Here is a 15,611-nt window from a genome sequence, read left to right as displayed (position 1 = left end):
TCCTACTTTTGATCTATTTTAAATTCCTAATTACTTGTTTTGCAAGGTGTGGTGATGTCGGTTTCTTGTATTTTACTTTACTTAACTCGTTGTATCTGTTTCTGGGGGGATGATGTAGCTGGAGCCTGCCACGGCCACTGTTGAGAAAAGACGTGGTATACCTTGGATAAGTCACAAATCTGTCTGGCCAAAAATTACTCATACACAAGCACACACAATCACAGCTATGGACAGTTTAGCTTACCAGATGAAGTTTTTTTTAAATATTATTATTATTTATTTTTTTACCTTGGGAGTGAGTTAGAGAGGCTGGAGAAAACCCATGCACAATGATATGAGAACGCCCCACAGAACGGTCGCTGCTTGAATCAGGTTCTGTTTGCTGTCAGACGAGAGCGCTAACTATTGTGCTACTGTGCAGCGTTGGTTACTTGTACCTTTTAAATAGGATTATGATAAAGATTAAATTTCTCTGGATCTTTTTGTTGTTTTTAACGCAGCTTACCTTTAAACAATACATAACAATACCTGAAATATCTAAGAATAGATGCATTTATTTTTACAATAATAAATTAAGAGAAAAATAACAGTACATTTTACCTAACATATAACACACTGTATGCCTTTTCTTTGTATTTAATGTTTTGCTCTAAGTTTTGGTATAATTTAAAATCACTTTCTTATTGTGGTACAAATTTTTAGTTGCAATATTCCCAAAGAAAAAAGTTATTTGAACTGATATGACATATTTAACAGCTGCATTCGTCATAAGACAAAGAACTCTACACAGTTTAACCAATGAAATGGAGATTGTTTTATTAAGTAAAGATAGATAAAGAAAGTTTATGCAAGAGGTCTACTTTTTTTGTCATAAAAGTTTAAATATTTAGTTGAAATCATCTACTGAAGTCTGCTCCAGCTTTGTTTTGTTGTTGATTTGACAAATCTAAACTTCTTGGTGTTTAATGAATTTCATCGACTTGAACTTTAAACTTTCTTTGTCTTTTGGCCTTGAATGTTTTTAAATGGGCTCAAAACTTTGACAACTTTTGTTGTTATCCTGCAAGTGTTCATAATGATTTTTAGCATCATCCTTGTTTGTTATTACTCTACATCTTTTTCCCAACGTTTTAAGTGATTTGAATGTAAAACCTCCAATTTAGAGTTTCCAAATGTTCTTGTTTTCTCTCTTCTGTCAATAATTTACTTATTAAAAATAGTCTCATGTCTGTGGTTAGTTGGTCTTGAATTTTAGTTGTTTCATTGGTCTAGATTAAAAATGGTTGATGCCCGATAGTCTGTGTGAAGTGCAGCGTTCCTAGTGTCTCTCTCCATGGTGCTGAAAATCACTGTTGCTGTTTTTAATGCAGGCTTTCAGGCTTCCATGTTGACTTAGTATCTTCATCTTTTTCATACGTCACCAGATGTTTTGGTTTTGAAATTGCCATTGTGAATCTTTTTTTTCTGATGCATTGTTTAAACATAGTGAATATTTCATACATGCATTTTTTATTACATTTCTGACTTTTTTCATGCTTATATCTGTTATTTTTTTTTGTTTGTTTTGTTCTCGTCTTCAAATTTCTTGATGATGAGGCTCTAGTTAACTGAATCATTATGAATGCAATGCATTTTTTATTAGTTCTCCGTTGCAGTGAGTGATTTTTTGTTTATTTCCCTTTACCAATTTCTAACCTTCGTTTTATCATGGAGAAGGAAAAGATCACTCTTGTTCTTACAGTGTAACAAAAAATGATTTTGTATGCATGACAAGTAATGTCAGGGTATATAAGAATAACATGTACGTTTTATGTAACCAAAAATTATTTTTCCTTTGGCTGCTGAGAATTAAATAAGATAAACAACATTATTGGATTAAAATAAACATTTCTTTACCCAGCATTCCTCCGTCATCAGAAATGCCTCAATTTGAACTGTGTTATATTTCATTTATGCTCAAGGTGTCAGTAGAACACCAGCAAAGGAGAACTTGTGTTCTTTAGTGCTCATTTCTGGGACTGGCTGTGTTCTCTCTAACCAACCGCATACGAGACAAAAGCTATAAATGCGCATTCAGCGATCGACGGACTATATGGATTTATAAATATTCCTTTGATATAATTGTTTGTTCTGTTGAGTCTGGAGGGCATTTTCGATGATGGATCTTTCGCGGGTTTCTGGTCCATTTTCGATCTTTGTCCTTTTCTTTGTTCTGGCGCGCTGCGTAAATGGAGACCTGAGTTACACCGTTCTGGAAGAGCTGAAGCCCGGATATCTGATTGGAAATGTCGCCAAGGATCTTGGAATCGAAAAGGAGCAAATTTCTACTCGAAAACCACGTGTGGACATGGAGGGCAGTGAGAAACCGTATTGTGGGATAAACGAGAAAAACGGAGATTTGTTCGTTTCTGGCAGAATAGACCGGGAGGAGCACTGCGGGGAAAAGCCGACGTGCGTTCTGAAATTCGACCTGGTGTTAGAAAATCCTCTAGAGCTGCGCCGCTTATCGCTAAATATCCAAGATGTTAATGACAACGCACCGATATTCCAAAAAGACGATATGAAGCTTGAAATAAGTGAATCGGCTGTAAAAGGCGCTCGTTATCGCATTGTTGCCGCGCATGACGCAGATATAGGCCTGAACGCAGTTCAGAACTACATCCTGCAGGAAAACCCTCATTTTGTATTTAATATCCAAACCACAAATGCTGGTAATAAATACGGAGAACTGGTTTTGAATAAAGAATTAGACCGAGAGGAGCAGCAGGAGCTGAAATTATTGCTGACGGCTGTAGATGGTGGTTCTCCTCAGAGATCAGGGACTGTAGTCATTCATGTGACAGTACTTGATGCTAATGATAACGCTCCTGTGTTTACTGAGTCTGTTTATACAGCGAGTTTACAGGAAAACTCCCCTCTAAACACTCCAGTTATCAGAGTGAGCGCATCAGATGCAGATGAAGGAATAAATGGAGAGATAACTTATGAATTTAGCCGATTGTCTGAAAAATCAAAGAAGCTTTTTTCACTTGATGAGAAAACTGGAGAGATTGTTGTGACAGGTGACATTGATTATGAGGAGGGTTCAAAATATGAACTGATGGTTGTAGCCAAAGATGGATATGGTCTTTCATCTGAAAGGAAACTAATTATTGATATTACAGATGTAAATGACAATGCCCCAGTTATTAACATAAAATCTCTGATCAGCTCCATTCCAGAGAACGCCGCTCCTGGTACAGAGGTGGGCATCATTAACGTGCAGGACAGAGACTCTGAGAGGAACCGTCAAGTCCGCTGTTATATTGAATCAAATGCTCCTTTTAAGTTGGTTCCTTCCATCAAAAACTATTATTCTGTGGTGAGCACAGGACAGCTGGACCGTGAACTAGTGTCTGATTACAACATTAGCATCTTTGCCACTGACGAGGGCTCTCCACCTCTGTCCTCGTCTAAAAGTGTTCACTTATCTGTAGCTGACATCAACGACAACCCACCTGTGTTTGAGGAACAGTCGTACAGCGCATATGTGAGCGAAAACAACCAAGCTGGCTCCACTTTATGTCGGGTGAGCGCTCGAGACCCCGACTGGAGACAAAACGGTACAGTGATTTATTCTCTGTTAGCTGCTGAGGTGAACGGAGCCCCGGTGTCCTCCTATGTGTCTGTGAACGGAGACACGGGGCTGATCCACGCTGTCAGGTCGTTTGATTATGAACAGTTGAGGAGTTTTCAAGTGCAGGTGATGGCCAGAGACAACGGTTCTCCTCCGCTCAGCAGCAACGTGAGCGTGAGTGTGTTGATCTGGGATGTGAACGACAACTCTCCTCAGATTCTGTACCCCGCCCCGGAGGGCAGCTCCTTCATGACCGAGCTGGTCCCCAAAGCTGCACACGGAGGCTCTCTGGTGTCCAAAGTGATCGCGGTGGACGCCGACTCTGGACAGAACGCCTGGCTGTCCTATCATATAGTCAAATCCACTGATCCGGGACTTTTCACCATCGGTCTGCACAGTGGAGAGATCAGGACGCAGCGGGACATTTCCCAATCTGACAGCATGAAACAGAACCTGATTGTGGCAGTCAAAGATAACGGACAGCCCTCTCTGTCTGCCACCTGTGCCATGTATTTACTCATCTCCGATAACTTGGCTGAGGTGCCAGAACTCAAGGAGATTTCTTACGAGGAGAAGAACTCCAAACTGACTTCCTATCTGATCATCGCTCTGGTTTGTGTGTCCACCTTCTTCCTGACCTTCATCATCATCATCTTGGGTGTGAGGTTTTGTCGCAGGAGAAAGCCCCGACTCTTGTTTGATGGAGCAGTTGCCATCCCCAGCGGTTATCTGCCTCCTAATTACGCAGATGTTGACGGCACAGGAACTTTACGCAGCGCTTACAATTATGACGCCTACCTGACAACAGGATCTCGAACCAGTGACTTTAAGTTTGTGTCTTCTTACAATGACAACACGCTGCCTGCTGACCAGACTCTCAGGAAGAGTCCTACTGACTTTCTGGAGGCTTTTGATGACTCTAGTGATGCATCCCAGGTAGGAATTCTTTCACCACATCAGCTTCTTTTACATATAAAAAAAAATTACTTTTCTTTTCTAAAGATCATTTATCTTACATAAACAATATTAACCGAGCCATGACTAAAAGCCTTTTTATTGTTTACATTTTATTTTGTTTTAAATATTATTATTTAGTTATTTTTAAGCTTTTAAACTCTCACATTAGTGCTTTATTTTGGATGGAGGTTTTCCTTTTTTCATTTTCTGTTTTTTTTTTTTTTCAACTAGATGTTTTTGTTATAAAATGAAAAGGAAATAGTGTGTAACAAAGACACAGAGAATTCTATGGCTTGTTCCTCCTCCTAGAATGAAAAAAAATAATGAAATATGGTTGCTGAATTTTTGGAACTATAAGACTATCGCATGCACAATTTTGCCCAATATTATAGCTACACTATGTACAATTTTTTTTTCCCCCACTTTTTTTGTTAATGAATATGTAATGATTTACAGAAGTTTGTTTTTCCATTTGCTTATGGATTCATGTTTTTTTGCCTTCTAGAGCCAGTCGTAGGGGCAGAAGGTTTAGGATAGATGGGTAGACTTTCCTTTCCTAAGACATCTGCCATGCTAGAAGAGCATTAGGCACTCCACAGCTCATTGGTCTTTCCCAAGGCTGTTTCCTGATGGGACGAGCCTGACTTACCTCTCCAGTTTTAAGTGCACACATTCAATTTCATTTTTTGCACTGTATTTATTTATTTTTGTCCAGTAAAATATACTTATTGGATAAATGAAATGCATATATAACTGAACAATATTTAGGAAAAAAAGAATGAAAACTCTTTTTTTTTCATTTAATCACAGTATTTTTATTTTTTAGGATCATTTACCAACTCTACACGGCATTAGCAAATATACATCAGTCTGGAATGTGTGTTGTCCTTGGTGCTGAATTTGAGATTGTTGAAAATTTGGAAACTATTTCCGGCTTGCGCGGTGCAGTTGTTAGCATCCTCAGCTCAGTGAGAGAAGCCCCTGGTTGAAATCCTGGCCGAGACCTTCCTGTGTGGAATTTGCAAGTTTTACCTGTGCGTGTGTGGGACTATTATTATTATTATTTATGTTTTCTGGCACTCTGGCTTTTTCTCACAGTTCAAAAACATACTTCAATTTTTGACTAAATATTTTCTTTTTTGAGAATGTAACTATTTGGTTTTGTGGCTCTTTGAACTGGTAAACCATCCAAGGTGTACTCTATCTTAGTCCAAATATGAGCCCTAAAGGGATTAAACAAGTATGGAAAACTGAGAAATGGAAACCCGAGGAAAAATACAAGGTCTCAGATTAGTCTCACTCTTTGTTGCAGGTCTAGATATTGTTGATAGTTGATTATATATTAGGTTGTACTTATTAGTAAGTTATTCATTGGCAGCTGGTGGTGTTTATGACTTGAATGACAAACTGACTGTCTTGCAGACAAGAACACGACATACAATATTTCTATAACATTTTTAAAAACGGCATTTACAAGCTTGCAGTGAAAGTGTGACACAAATATTACAGTATTAGAAGCTGAACAGAAATGCATCTGAGACATTCTGCTCCATTATTCCACTGTTGTTGAACATAATGAAAGACATTTATAGATTGTGCATGTCAGCTGAATAACTCTGCAAGCCTCAGCCATTTTTTTTTTTCCAGTTTGGTGTAGCCATAACAAAATATATGATAATCGCTGTGGTTGTTAAGTTATTACAACAAGTTCACAGACACATTTAATAATTCATGGCTCAATAGTTTATCTTCTAGCAGTTTTTGCCCAAAAGTATTTAATATTTTTCCAGTGTTTACAGCTGCAATACAAGCATGCAAAGTGGTTAGATTACAGCACTGTTATCAGCACTCTTGGAATGCTTATTTTTATGTCAAAGAGTTTGATGCCAATTCCTTTGTTTAAACTTAAATAAAAAAATAAAATTGTAACTGTCAGCTATATAAGTTCAACAGGTATTCTCTTTTTAGCTATTATTATTATTATTATTATTAAATAAATAAAATATATACATATATTAGTTTAAGTCTTATTTTAACCCATAAGAATAATTAGTGACATGAGTGTAACAGAAACTTATCTGAGATTTTTTCTTTGATCAACTTGGTTTGTGTGTTTTCTACTTAATTTTATTTTTAAGGAAAATGGGTCTGGGTCTTTGTGGGTTAAGATCACATTATTGTATAAAAAGTGTACAAATACAAACCTGTAATTTTTTTAAAGACCGTGAAGATTGCATTTTTTTCTGCTTTATCTTCATTTAGATTATTAGAATGATGTCCCTCTATCCTTTATTTTAGAATTAATTCCACCAATACTGTCACTTGTCTATAAAAATAAATGCAAAAAGGTTAAGAAAATATATAGCTGATTATGGATGAGAACCTTATATAAATTTAAAAAGAAAAAAATACAAAACCTGATATTGTAGTGAAATTGTCAGATATCTGAGTGTACATTGCTGTAATTTATTAGGACTCTTGGTGTCACTGTCCACCAAGAAAGCAAAGAGGTCTTCGTGCCTTCATCTTTGCCTCCATTTCTAGGCGTTATTGTGCTGTGGCGCTCCGTTAAGAACAAAGGCAGCCATTGCTGGCATAATCTACCGAAAAATTAAGTGATAAGAGAGGATGGAAACACAGTCATTGTGGAGCACTATGTACAGAGGATTCTTTAGACATCGTTTTTATCTTTTCATTTTTATCTTTGCGCATTTTGCGCACGGGGATGTCAGCTACACGGTCGTGGAGGAAATGAAACGCGGCTCCGTGATCGGAAATATTGCCAAAGATCTCGGGCTGAGCACTGCGAGCCTCTCTGTGCGTAAAGCCCGCATTGATGCAGACAAGACTGATAAAAGGTACAGTGAAATTAATCCGAGGACGGGGGATTTGATTGTCGCGGAGAGGATGGATCGGGAAAGTCTATGTGGTAAAAAGGTGACGTGCATTTTAAAAGAGGAGCTTGTTCTGGAAAATCCTTTGGAGCTTCACCGGATCAGCATTCAAGTGCAAGATATAAACGACAACGCCCCCGAGTTCAGTGAAAACCTGATTTCTTTTGAAATTAGAGAATCTGCCGCTAAAGGGGCCAGATTCTTGCTGACTGAAGCCCGTGATGCAGACATCGGCAGTAACGCGGTGCAGCGGTATGAATTACAGAACAATGAACATTTCACTGTTCACGTCAATACAGAGGTGAGTGGGCGTAAGCAGCCGGAATTAGAATTAATAAAAGAATTGGACAGAGAACAAAAGGCGGAGCTAAGACTTATTCTCACTGCCAAAGACGGTGGGAATCCTCAGAGGTCAGGGACTGCGGCTGTTCACGTCACTGTTTTAGACGCAAACGATAATGCTCCTGTATTCAGTAAGTCTGTCTATAAATGCACTCTGGCAGAAAACTCGGATGTTGGCACATTAGTTACTGCAGTAACAGCTACGGATGCAGACGAAGGCCCTAACGGTGACGTCACATATATTTTTGATCACGTGTCCAACAACCATGTTTCTCTGTTCTCGCTTGATCAAAAGACAGGAGAGATACGAGTTATGGGAGAAGTGGACTATGAAAAAGAAGGATCTATTGAACTTCGCATAAGAGCAAAAGATGGTCCAGGTCTAACTTCATATTGTACGGTAAATATAGATATAATGGATGTGAATGATAACCCGCCAACCATCAGTTTAAAATCTCTGTCCAGCTCCATCCCAGAGAACGCCCCACCTGGTACAGAGGTGGGCATCATTAACGTGCAGGACAGAGACTCTGACAAGAACGGACAGGTCCGCTGCTCCATTCAAGGCAACGCTCCTTTTAAGTTGGTTCCTTCCATCAAAAACTATTATTCTGTGGTGAGCACAGGACAGCTGGACCGTGAACTAGTGTCTGATTACAACATTAGCATCTTTGCCACTGACGAGGGCTCTCCACCTCTGTCCTCGTCTAAAAGTGTTCACTTATCTGTAGCTGACATCAACGACAACCCACCTGTGTTTGAGGAACAGTCGTACAGCGCATATGTAAGTGAAAACAACCAAGCTGGCTCCACTTTATGTCGGGTGAGCGCTCGAGACCCCGACTGGAGACAAAACGGTACAGTGATTTATTCTCTGTTAGCTGCTGAGGTGAACGGCGCCCCGGTGTCCTCCTATGTGTCTGTGAACGGAGACACGGGGCTGATCCACGCTGTCAGGTCGTTTGATTATGAACAGTTGAGGAGTTTTCAAGTGCAGGTGATGGCCAGAGACAACGGTTCTCCTCCGCTCAGCAGCAACGTGAGCGTGAGTGTGTTGATCTGGGATGTGAACGACAACTCTCCTCAGATTCTGTACCCCGCCCCGGAGGGCAGCTCCTTCATGACCGAGCTGGTCCCCAAAGCTGCACACGGAGGCTCTCTGGTGTCCAAAGTGATCGCGGTGGACGCCGACTCTGGACAGAACGCCTGGCTGTCCTATCATATAGTCAAATCCACTGATCCGGGACTTTTCACCATCGGTCTGCACAGTGGAGAGATCAGGACGCAGCGGGACATTTCCCAATCTGACAGCATGAAACAGAACCTGATTGTGGCAGTCAAAGATAACGGACAGCCCTCTCTGTCTGCCACCTGTGCCATGTATTTACTCATCTCCGATAACTTGGCTGAGGTGCCAGAACTCAAGGAGATTTCTTACGAGGAGAAGAACTCCAAACTGACTTCCTATCTGATCATCGCTCTGGTTTGTGTGTCCACCTTCTTCCTGACCTTCATCATCATCATCTTGGGTGTGAGGTTTTGTCGCAGGAGAAAGCCCCGACTCTTGTTTGATGGAGCAGTTGCCATCCCCAGCGGTTATCTGCCTCCTAATTACGCAGATGTTGACGGCACAGGAACTTTACGCAGCGCTTACAATTATGACGCCTACCTGACAACAGGATCTCGAACCAGTGACTTTAAGTTTGTGTCTTCTTACAATGACAACACGCTGCCTGCTGACCAGACTCTCAGAAAGAGTCCTACTGACTTTCTGGAGGCTTTTGATGACTCTAGTGATGCATCCCAGGTAGGAAACACCCCCCCCCCTTTAATGGTTTTTCAGTTTCTTTTTCTTCTTTTATTCTTTGCTCGTTTTAGGCTTTTTTTTTTCTTTCTTTCTTTAGTTTAGTTAGTCAACGTGCCAATCAAAGCACTGTTTCCTCTCTATTTGACTCAAAGATAAATTCTTACAGACTTAAGCATTTAGAGATGATCGTTTTCTTTTAGAGCTATAGGTAGATGCTTTCAATTTTGTTTAGTTTCGTGAGAAACATCTCTTTTTTTCCTTGTTATCTTTTGCAAGTAGTTGTCGTGCTCATGCTGGTGGCTTGTTGGTTACATTTACTTTTGAAATTGTGGACTTTTAAGTTTGTGTCCCCCTACATGATAACACAGTGCCCACTTATCAAACTCTCAGGAAAGGTATGAGAGACTTTACATAGTCTCTTATAGATGATGATTCTTCCCCAGATGAATGGGCTCCATTATGTCATTCCAAAAATGTGCTTATGACATTGTAAGAGCTTACACTTTTTTTTTTCCTCTGATGATCAATTTGGTGAACCTACTGATGCACTTCTGTGTTTTGATAGTTTCACATTTTTATTTCCTCCTTTTTTTCATTTTCATGGTTTTAGAAAACATGCTATTGGAAGCACTTTTACCTCTCACTGCCTAGTGATCAGACTCCAAGTTAAATTCCTTCTGATATAACTGATTAATTTAGAGTTTTGATAGTCCTTCTGAGTCAGGAAGATGTTTGCCGTCTAGTTTTTGATAGTTCCCTGAGAAACCTTTTCTTGCTTTTGTGCTTTTTAAGTTACTTAATATTTATTTTATGAGGTGTGGTGGTGCATATGCTGGTAGGGTGTTGGTAACTTGTATTTTATTTCACTTACCTAACACTCACTTAAAAGTCGCACAGACTTGCTGATGCATTTGGAGATGATGATAAATCGTTAGAAGTGTATAACTTTGTTTTTCCTTCATGAGGAACATTGCTTCATTTTCTTTTCATGAAAGGTTTTTCTTTTTTTGTCTCATTTATTTGTACTGCATTGTCTTCAATTTTATATTTTTGGTGTGAACGATGTTTCAGCAATAACAAAGTTTTTACATTACTAGGAGTATTTTTCTGTTGTACTTGCAAATCATGCGTGTCTAAACATGTTGACTGCTCTTTTAAATTTGATCTGGTTTGTTCTGATCGTGTTTGATAATTGTTACATGTTTTTATTTTTTTAAAGAAAAACAAACCTTAAAATTTTGAGTAAACCTAGTAAAGACTTAAATTATAAAACAATAAATAAAATCATGGACATATGTATGCTTTTTTTGTCTTGCAAAGGGAATTATCCTTTATACTAAATGAAAGTGTTTGACCAGTTCAGGGGTCTTCCACCTTCAACATTTAAAGAGCCTTTCAGGTCAATTTCTTCATGACTACAGATTGTTTTAGTGCGACTTGGATGAAGGTGCATCGCTATATTTATTTAAAATAGAAAATTATTTTTCTTTTTCTTTAATCTTGAGAGCCACAATGGAGGGGTGAAATCCACAAGTGGCTCCTGAGCAAGAAAGTTACAGACCCCTGGACAAGTTAAATGAGAAATCATTCTAATCCATGAGCAGACCTTACCACATCAATGATATTCTTATTTTAGAGATAAAACAAAAAATAGAATCTTTCTAATATAAATATTTTTAAATCATTCTTGGACAAGTTGTATCATTTAAAAGAAAAGACAACACTTTGTTTTATTTTTCCAAATAAATAAATATATAAATGATAATCCTGTAATATTTATCTATTTGCAAAGTGTTTTAAACTTGAAATTAAATGCAAATAATTTTCTAAAGTCATTTTATTTCACCTGTTTATACTCAGAACCAGTGCTAGATTAATTTAGGGAATATTAAGATTTTCTTAATGAATCTTGTGTTAAAAAAAAAAAAAACGATTTTTTTCCCGATTGCCCATAGGAGATTCAAAAATATGAACAGAAGCAGTATGAATATTGCTGTTCCTGAAGACATACTCATGGTGTCAGTGTGGACCTAAAAATAAGTAAGACTGCATCTACACCAGTTTTTTTGTCAGCAGATACACATTTGGGTTTCCTTCTCACTGTGTGCAGCCGCGCCGATCAAACGTACAGCGCGATCGTTTTTGTTTGTGAAATCCACGATCTTTCATTTATTTATTTTACTTTCATACATTCTAAACAACAGTGTACGTGTTTATGGTATCCAAAATGAAGACTCGTCTCCGTGAGCTCTACTGCGGCCTTGCTTTTGTTTGTCTGGCTATCCGCCCTGTCAATGGAGACGTGAGCTACTCTATTCCGGAGGAGATGAAAAAAGGATCTCCCATCGGAAACCTCGCAAAGGATCTTGGACTAGATTCTGCCAAATTGGCCGCACGGAGGGCGCGGATGGATCCGGAGGACAACGGGGTTCAGTGCTGTGGAATTAACCTGAAGACGGGAGAGATCATTGTTACAGAAAGGATCGACAGGGAGGCGCTTTGCGCAAAGAGGCCGTCGTGTGTCGTCAAGCAAGAGCTTGTGCTAGAAAATCCATTGGAACTGCACCGCATTAATATAAATATTCAAGATATTAACGATAATTCACCACAATTTAAAGAGGAATCTCAAAGATTCGAAATTAGAGAATCTGCCGATAAAGGAGAGCGTTTTCTTTTAGGAGAAGCACATGATGGCGACATCGGTGAGAATACTGTTAAGACATATTCACTTCAGGAGAATCATCATTTCAAATTAGAAATAAATACAAAAGCAGGTGGACGGAAATACTGCGAACTAATCTTGGACAAAGAATTAGACAGGGAGGAGAAAAAAGACATCTCTCTGTTGCTGACTGCGTTTGATGGAGGATCTCCGCAGAGATCAGGTACTGTAGTCATACACGTCACCGTGCTGGACGCGAATGATAACGTACCCGTGTTCAGCCAGAGTGTGTATAAAGCTACTCTGCCTGAAAACTCTCCTGCAGGTACTGTTGTTCTCACTGTTTCTGCCACTGATGCAGATGAAGGAATAAACAGTGAAATTACTTATGGATTTGATCATGTAGATGAAAATCGTGACGCCTTTTCTTTAAATTACAAATCAGGTGAGGTGACTGTCAATGGTGATATAGATTATGAGAGAACATCTTCATATGAAATGCAAATAAGTGCAAAAGATGGCATGGGGTTAGTTTCATATGCAACTTTGATTATTGAAGTTCTTGATTTAAATGACAATGCTCCAATCATTAATGTGAAGTCTCTGTCTAATCCAATCCCAGAGAACGTCCCTCCTGGTACAGAGGTGGGCATCATTAACGTGCAGGACAGAGACTCTGAGAGGAACCGACAAGTCCGCTGTTATGTTGAATCAAACGCACCTTTTAAGTTGGTTCCTTCCATCAAAAACTATTATTCTGTGGTGAGCACAGGACAGCTGGACCGTGAACTAGTGTCTGATTACAACATTAGCATCTTTGCCACTGACGAGGGCTCTCCACCTCTGTCCTCGTCTAAAAGTGTTCACTTATCTGTAGCTGACATCAACGACAACCCACCTGTGTTTGAGGAACAGTCGTACAGCGCATATGTGAGCGAAAACAACCAAGCTGGCTCCACTTTATGTCGGGTGAGCGCTCGAGACCCCGACTGGAGACAAAACGGTACAGTGATTTATTCTCTGTTAGCTGCTGAGGTGAACGGAGCCCCGGTGTCCTCCTATGTGTCTGTGAACGGAGACACGGGGCTGATCCACGCTGTCAGGTCGTTTGATTATGAACAGTTGAGGAGTTTTCAAGTGCAGGTGATGGCCAGAGACAACGGTTCTCCTCCGCTCAGCAGCAACGTGAGCGTGAGTGTGTTGATCTGGGATGTGAACGACAACTCTCCTCAGATTCTGTACCCCGCCCCGGAGGGCAGCTCCTTCATGACCGAGCTGGTCCCCAAAGCTGCACACGGAGGCTCTCTGGTGTCCAAAGTGATCGCGGTGGACGCCGACTCTGGACAGAACGCCTGGCTGTCCTATCATATAGTCAAATCCACTGATCCGGGACTTTTCACCATCGGTCTGCACAGTGGAGAGATCAGGACGCAGCGGGACATTTCCCAATCTGACAGCATGAAACAGAACCTGATTGTGGCAGTCAAAGATAACGGACAGCCCTCTCTGTCTGCCACCTGTGCCATGTATTTACTCATCTCCGATAACTTGGCTGAGGTGCCAGAACTCAAGGAGATTTCTTACGAGGAGAAGAACTCCAAACTGACTTCCTATCTGATCATCGCTCTGGTTTGTGTGTCCACCTTCTTCCTGACCTTCATCATCATCATCTTGGGTGTGAGGTTTTGTCGCAGGAGAAAGCCCCGACTCTTGTTTGATGGAGCAGTTGCCATCCCCAGCGGTTATCTGCCTCCTAATTACGCAGATGTTGACGGCACAGGAACTTTACGCAGCGCTTACAATTATGACGCCTACCTGACAACAGGATCTCGAACCAGTGACTTTAAGTTTGTGTCTTCTTACAATGACAACACGCTGCCTGCTGACCAGACTCTCAGGAAGAGTCCTACTGACTTTCTGGAGGCTTTTGGAGATAATGATGCTTCCCCTGAGGTAGGACCAATTTTACAGTTTTTTTTTCTTCAAATACTGAAACACATTTTCTGAAACATTAAACCAGTTTAACAAATCACCAAAAATTATTTTTATTATATAAGCTAAATATACAAAACAATTGACCCTTGTGTCAAAAGCTCACTTTGAGGTCAAAATTAAGACTCTGTTGTCAAAATGTACACACACACAGCAAAAACAACACTCTACATATCATAACACCAAACAGGATTTTCAAACTAAACGTTAAATGTACAAAATTCTTGACTCTTCAGTCAAAAGCTCACTTAAAGGTCTTAATGAAGACTCAGTTGTCAAAACTAACAAACCTGCAGCTAGCACAACACACCACACAACAAAACACTTGACACTATTCACACAATGGTGCAAGAGAAGTGTGGTGTGGGTCTGGGTCTTTCTCTGTTATCTATCTTTACTGTAAAAAGCTGCTCAGTTGTTGCGAAACTACCTCTATATTCACTGTAGTTGATTAGCAACGAATGTCTGGTGATTGTTGTGTTGGAACAGAGTTTGAGTTTTGACTCTTTGTGTTCACTTTTTGCCTCTTTTGTGTTGTGAATGCTAGCTGTGTTTTAAAAGTGAAAATGTGTCATGTATTTTGCAAAGAATAAATTAGAGTCTTTAAAATTGTGTTTTAACTGCAAATTGTGTTTTAGGTTTTGACCAAAGAGGGATGTTTTTGAGAAAAGAGTGAAACCAATTGATCAGCTGGTTTGAAGAATGGCACTTAGTGTTTTAGCAATTGGGAAAAACTGTAATATCATTATTATGTGGTAGTATTTACTTAAATTCCCTTTCCTTAATCAGTGCTGAAAGTTTGTCATGGCTTTCCCTGTCCTTGGTGCTGATTTTTTCTTTTTTTTCTGGCCAGAGGTTTGCAGGAATCTCAGAATGATTTAGCACTTTCCTATACTACTCATACCCCTCTTCCTTTTTATTTCATTTGATCATTTGCGGTGGGGCGGTCTACCTTTGATCGGTTCAATTTCCGCCTTTTCCACTTCCACAAGATACTGAACACCGCACTGTCTCTGGTTTTAAAGGTTGGCTCCAGTGTTTGGCAGTGGAAGTGCTATCAGTTTGTGAATGTATGTGAATGGTATGATTGTAAAGTGACTTGGGGGCGTTTGAGGAAGGTAGAAGAGCGCTATACAAGTATGCACCATTTACCATCAGTTTATTTTATTGGAAGCTTTGATCATTTTAAAGATTATTGGCAAGATACCTCGATCTTTTTTCTCTCTCTTTTTGTCCCAATCCAAGCATAAAAAGATTTTGTTAAAGTTGCACAAAGTATAGTTTACAATGTCTGGAGGAAGTTTTGAATGCTTAGGTACGGTTTTTAAGTTGTTTAAAAGT

The 15,611-nt window shown here is 39.7% G+C and overlaps 3 protein-coding genes across 5 annotated transcripts in view; all 3 read left to right on the top strand.

The window, feature by feature from the left end:
- The window catches only part of LOC112153685 (protocadherin gamma-C5), a 529,198-nt gene that overhangs the window by 61,980 nt on the left and 451,607 nt on the right, over positions 1–15,611 (top strand). The window lies entirely within an intron of this gene.
- On the top strand, positions 2,218–4,651 carry LOC112153682 (putative protocadherin beta-18; the record flags this gene model as incomplete). Its single annotated transcript, XM_024284048.2, is given in 1 exon segment — positions 2,218–4,651. A coding segment is annotated over 1 exon segment (2,419 nt), but the record flags the coding sequence as incomplete, so codon positions are not given.
- Positions 7,142–9,597, top strand: LOC118599229 (protocadherin beta-16-like; the record flags this gene model as incomplete). Its single annotated transcript, XM_036213912.1, is given in 1 exon segment — positions 7,142–9,597. A coding segment is annotated over 1 exon segment (2,396 nt), but the record flags the coding sequence as incomplete, so codon positions are not given.

Source organism: Oryzias melastigma, linkage group LG10 (assembly GCF_002922805.2).
Source record: "Oryzias melastigma strain HK-1 linkage group LG10, ASM292280v2, whole genome shotgun sequence".
Taxonomy (NCBI): Eukaryota; Metazoa; Chordata; class Actinopteri; order Beloniformes; family Adrianichthyidae; genus Oryzias; species Oryzias melastigma.
The sequence above is the reverse complement of the archived record's forward strand: the minus strand, read 5'-3'. Positions and strand labels throughout refer to the sequence as shown.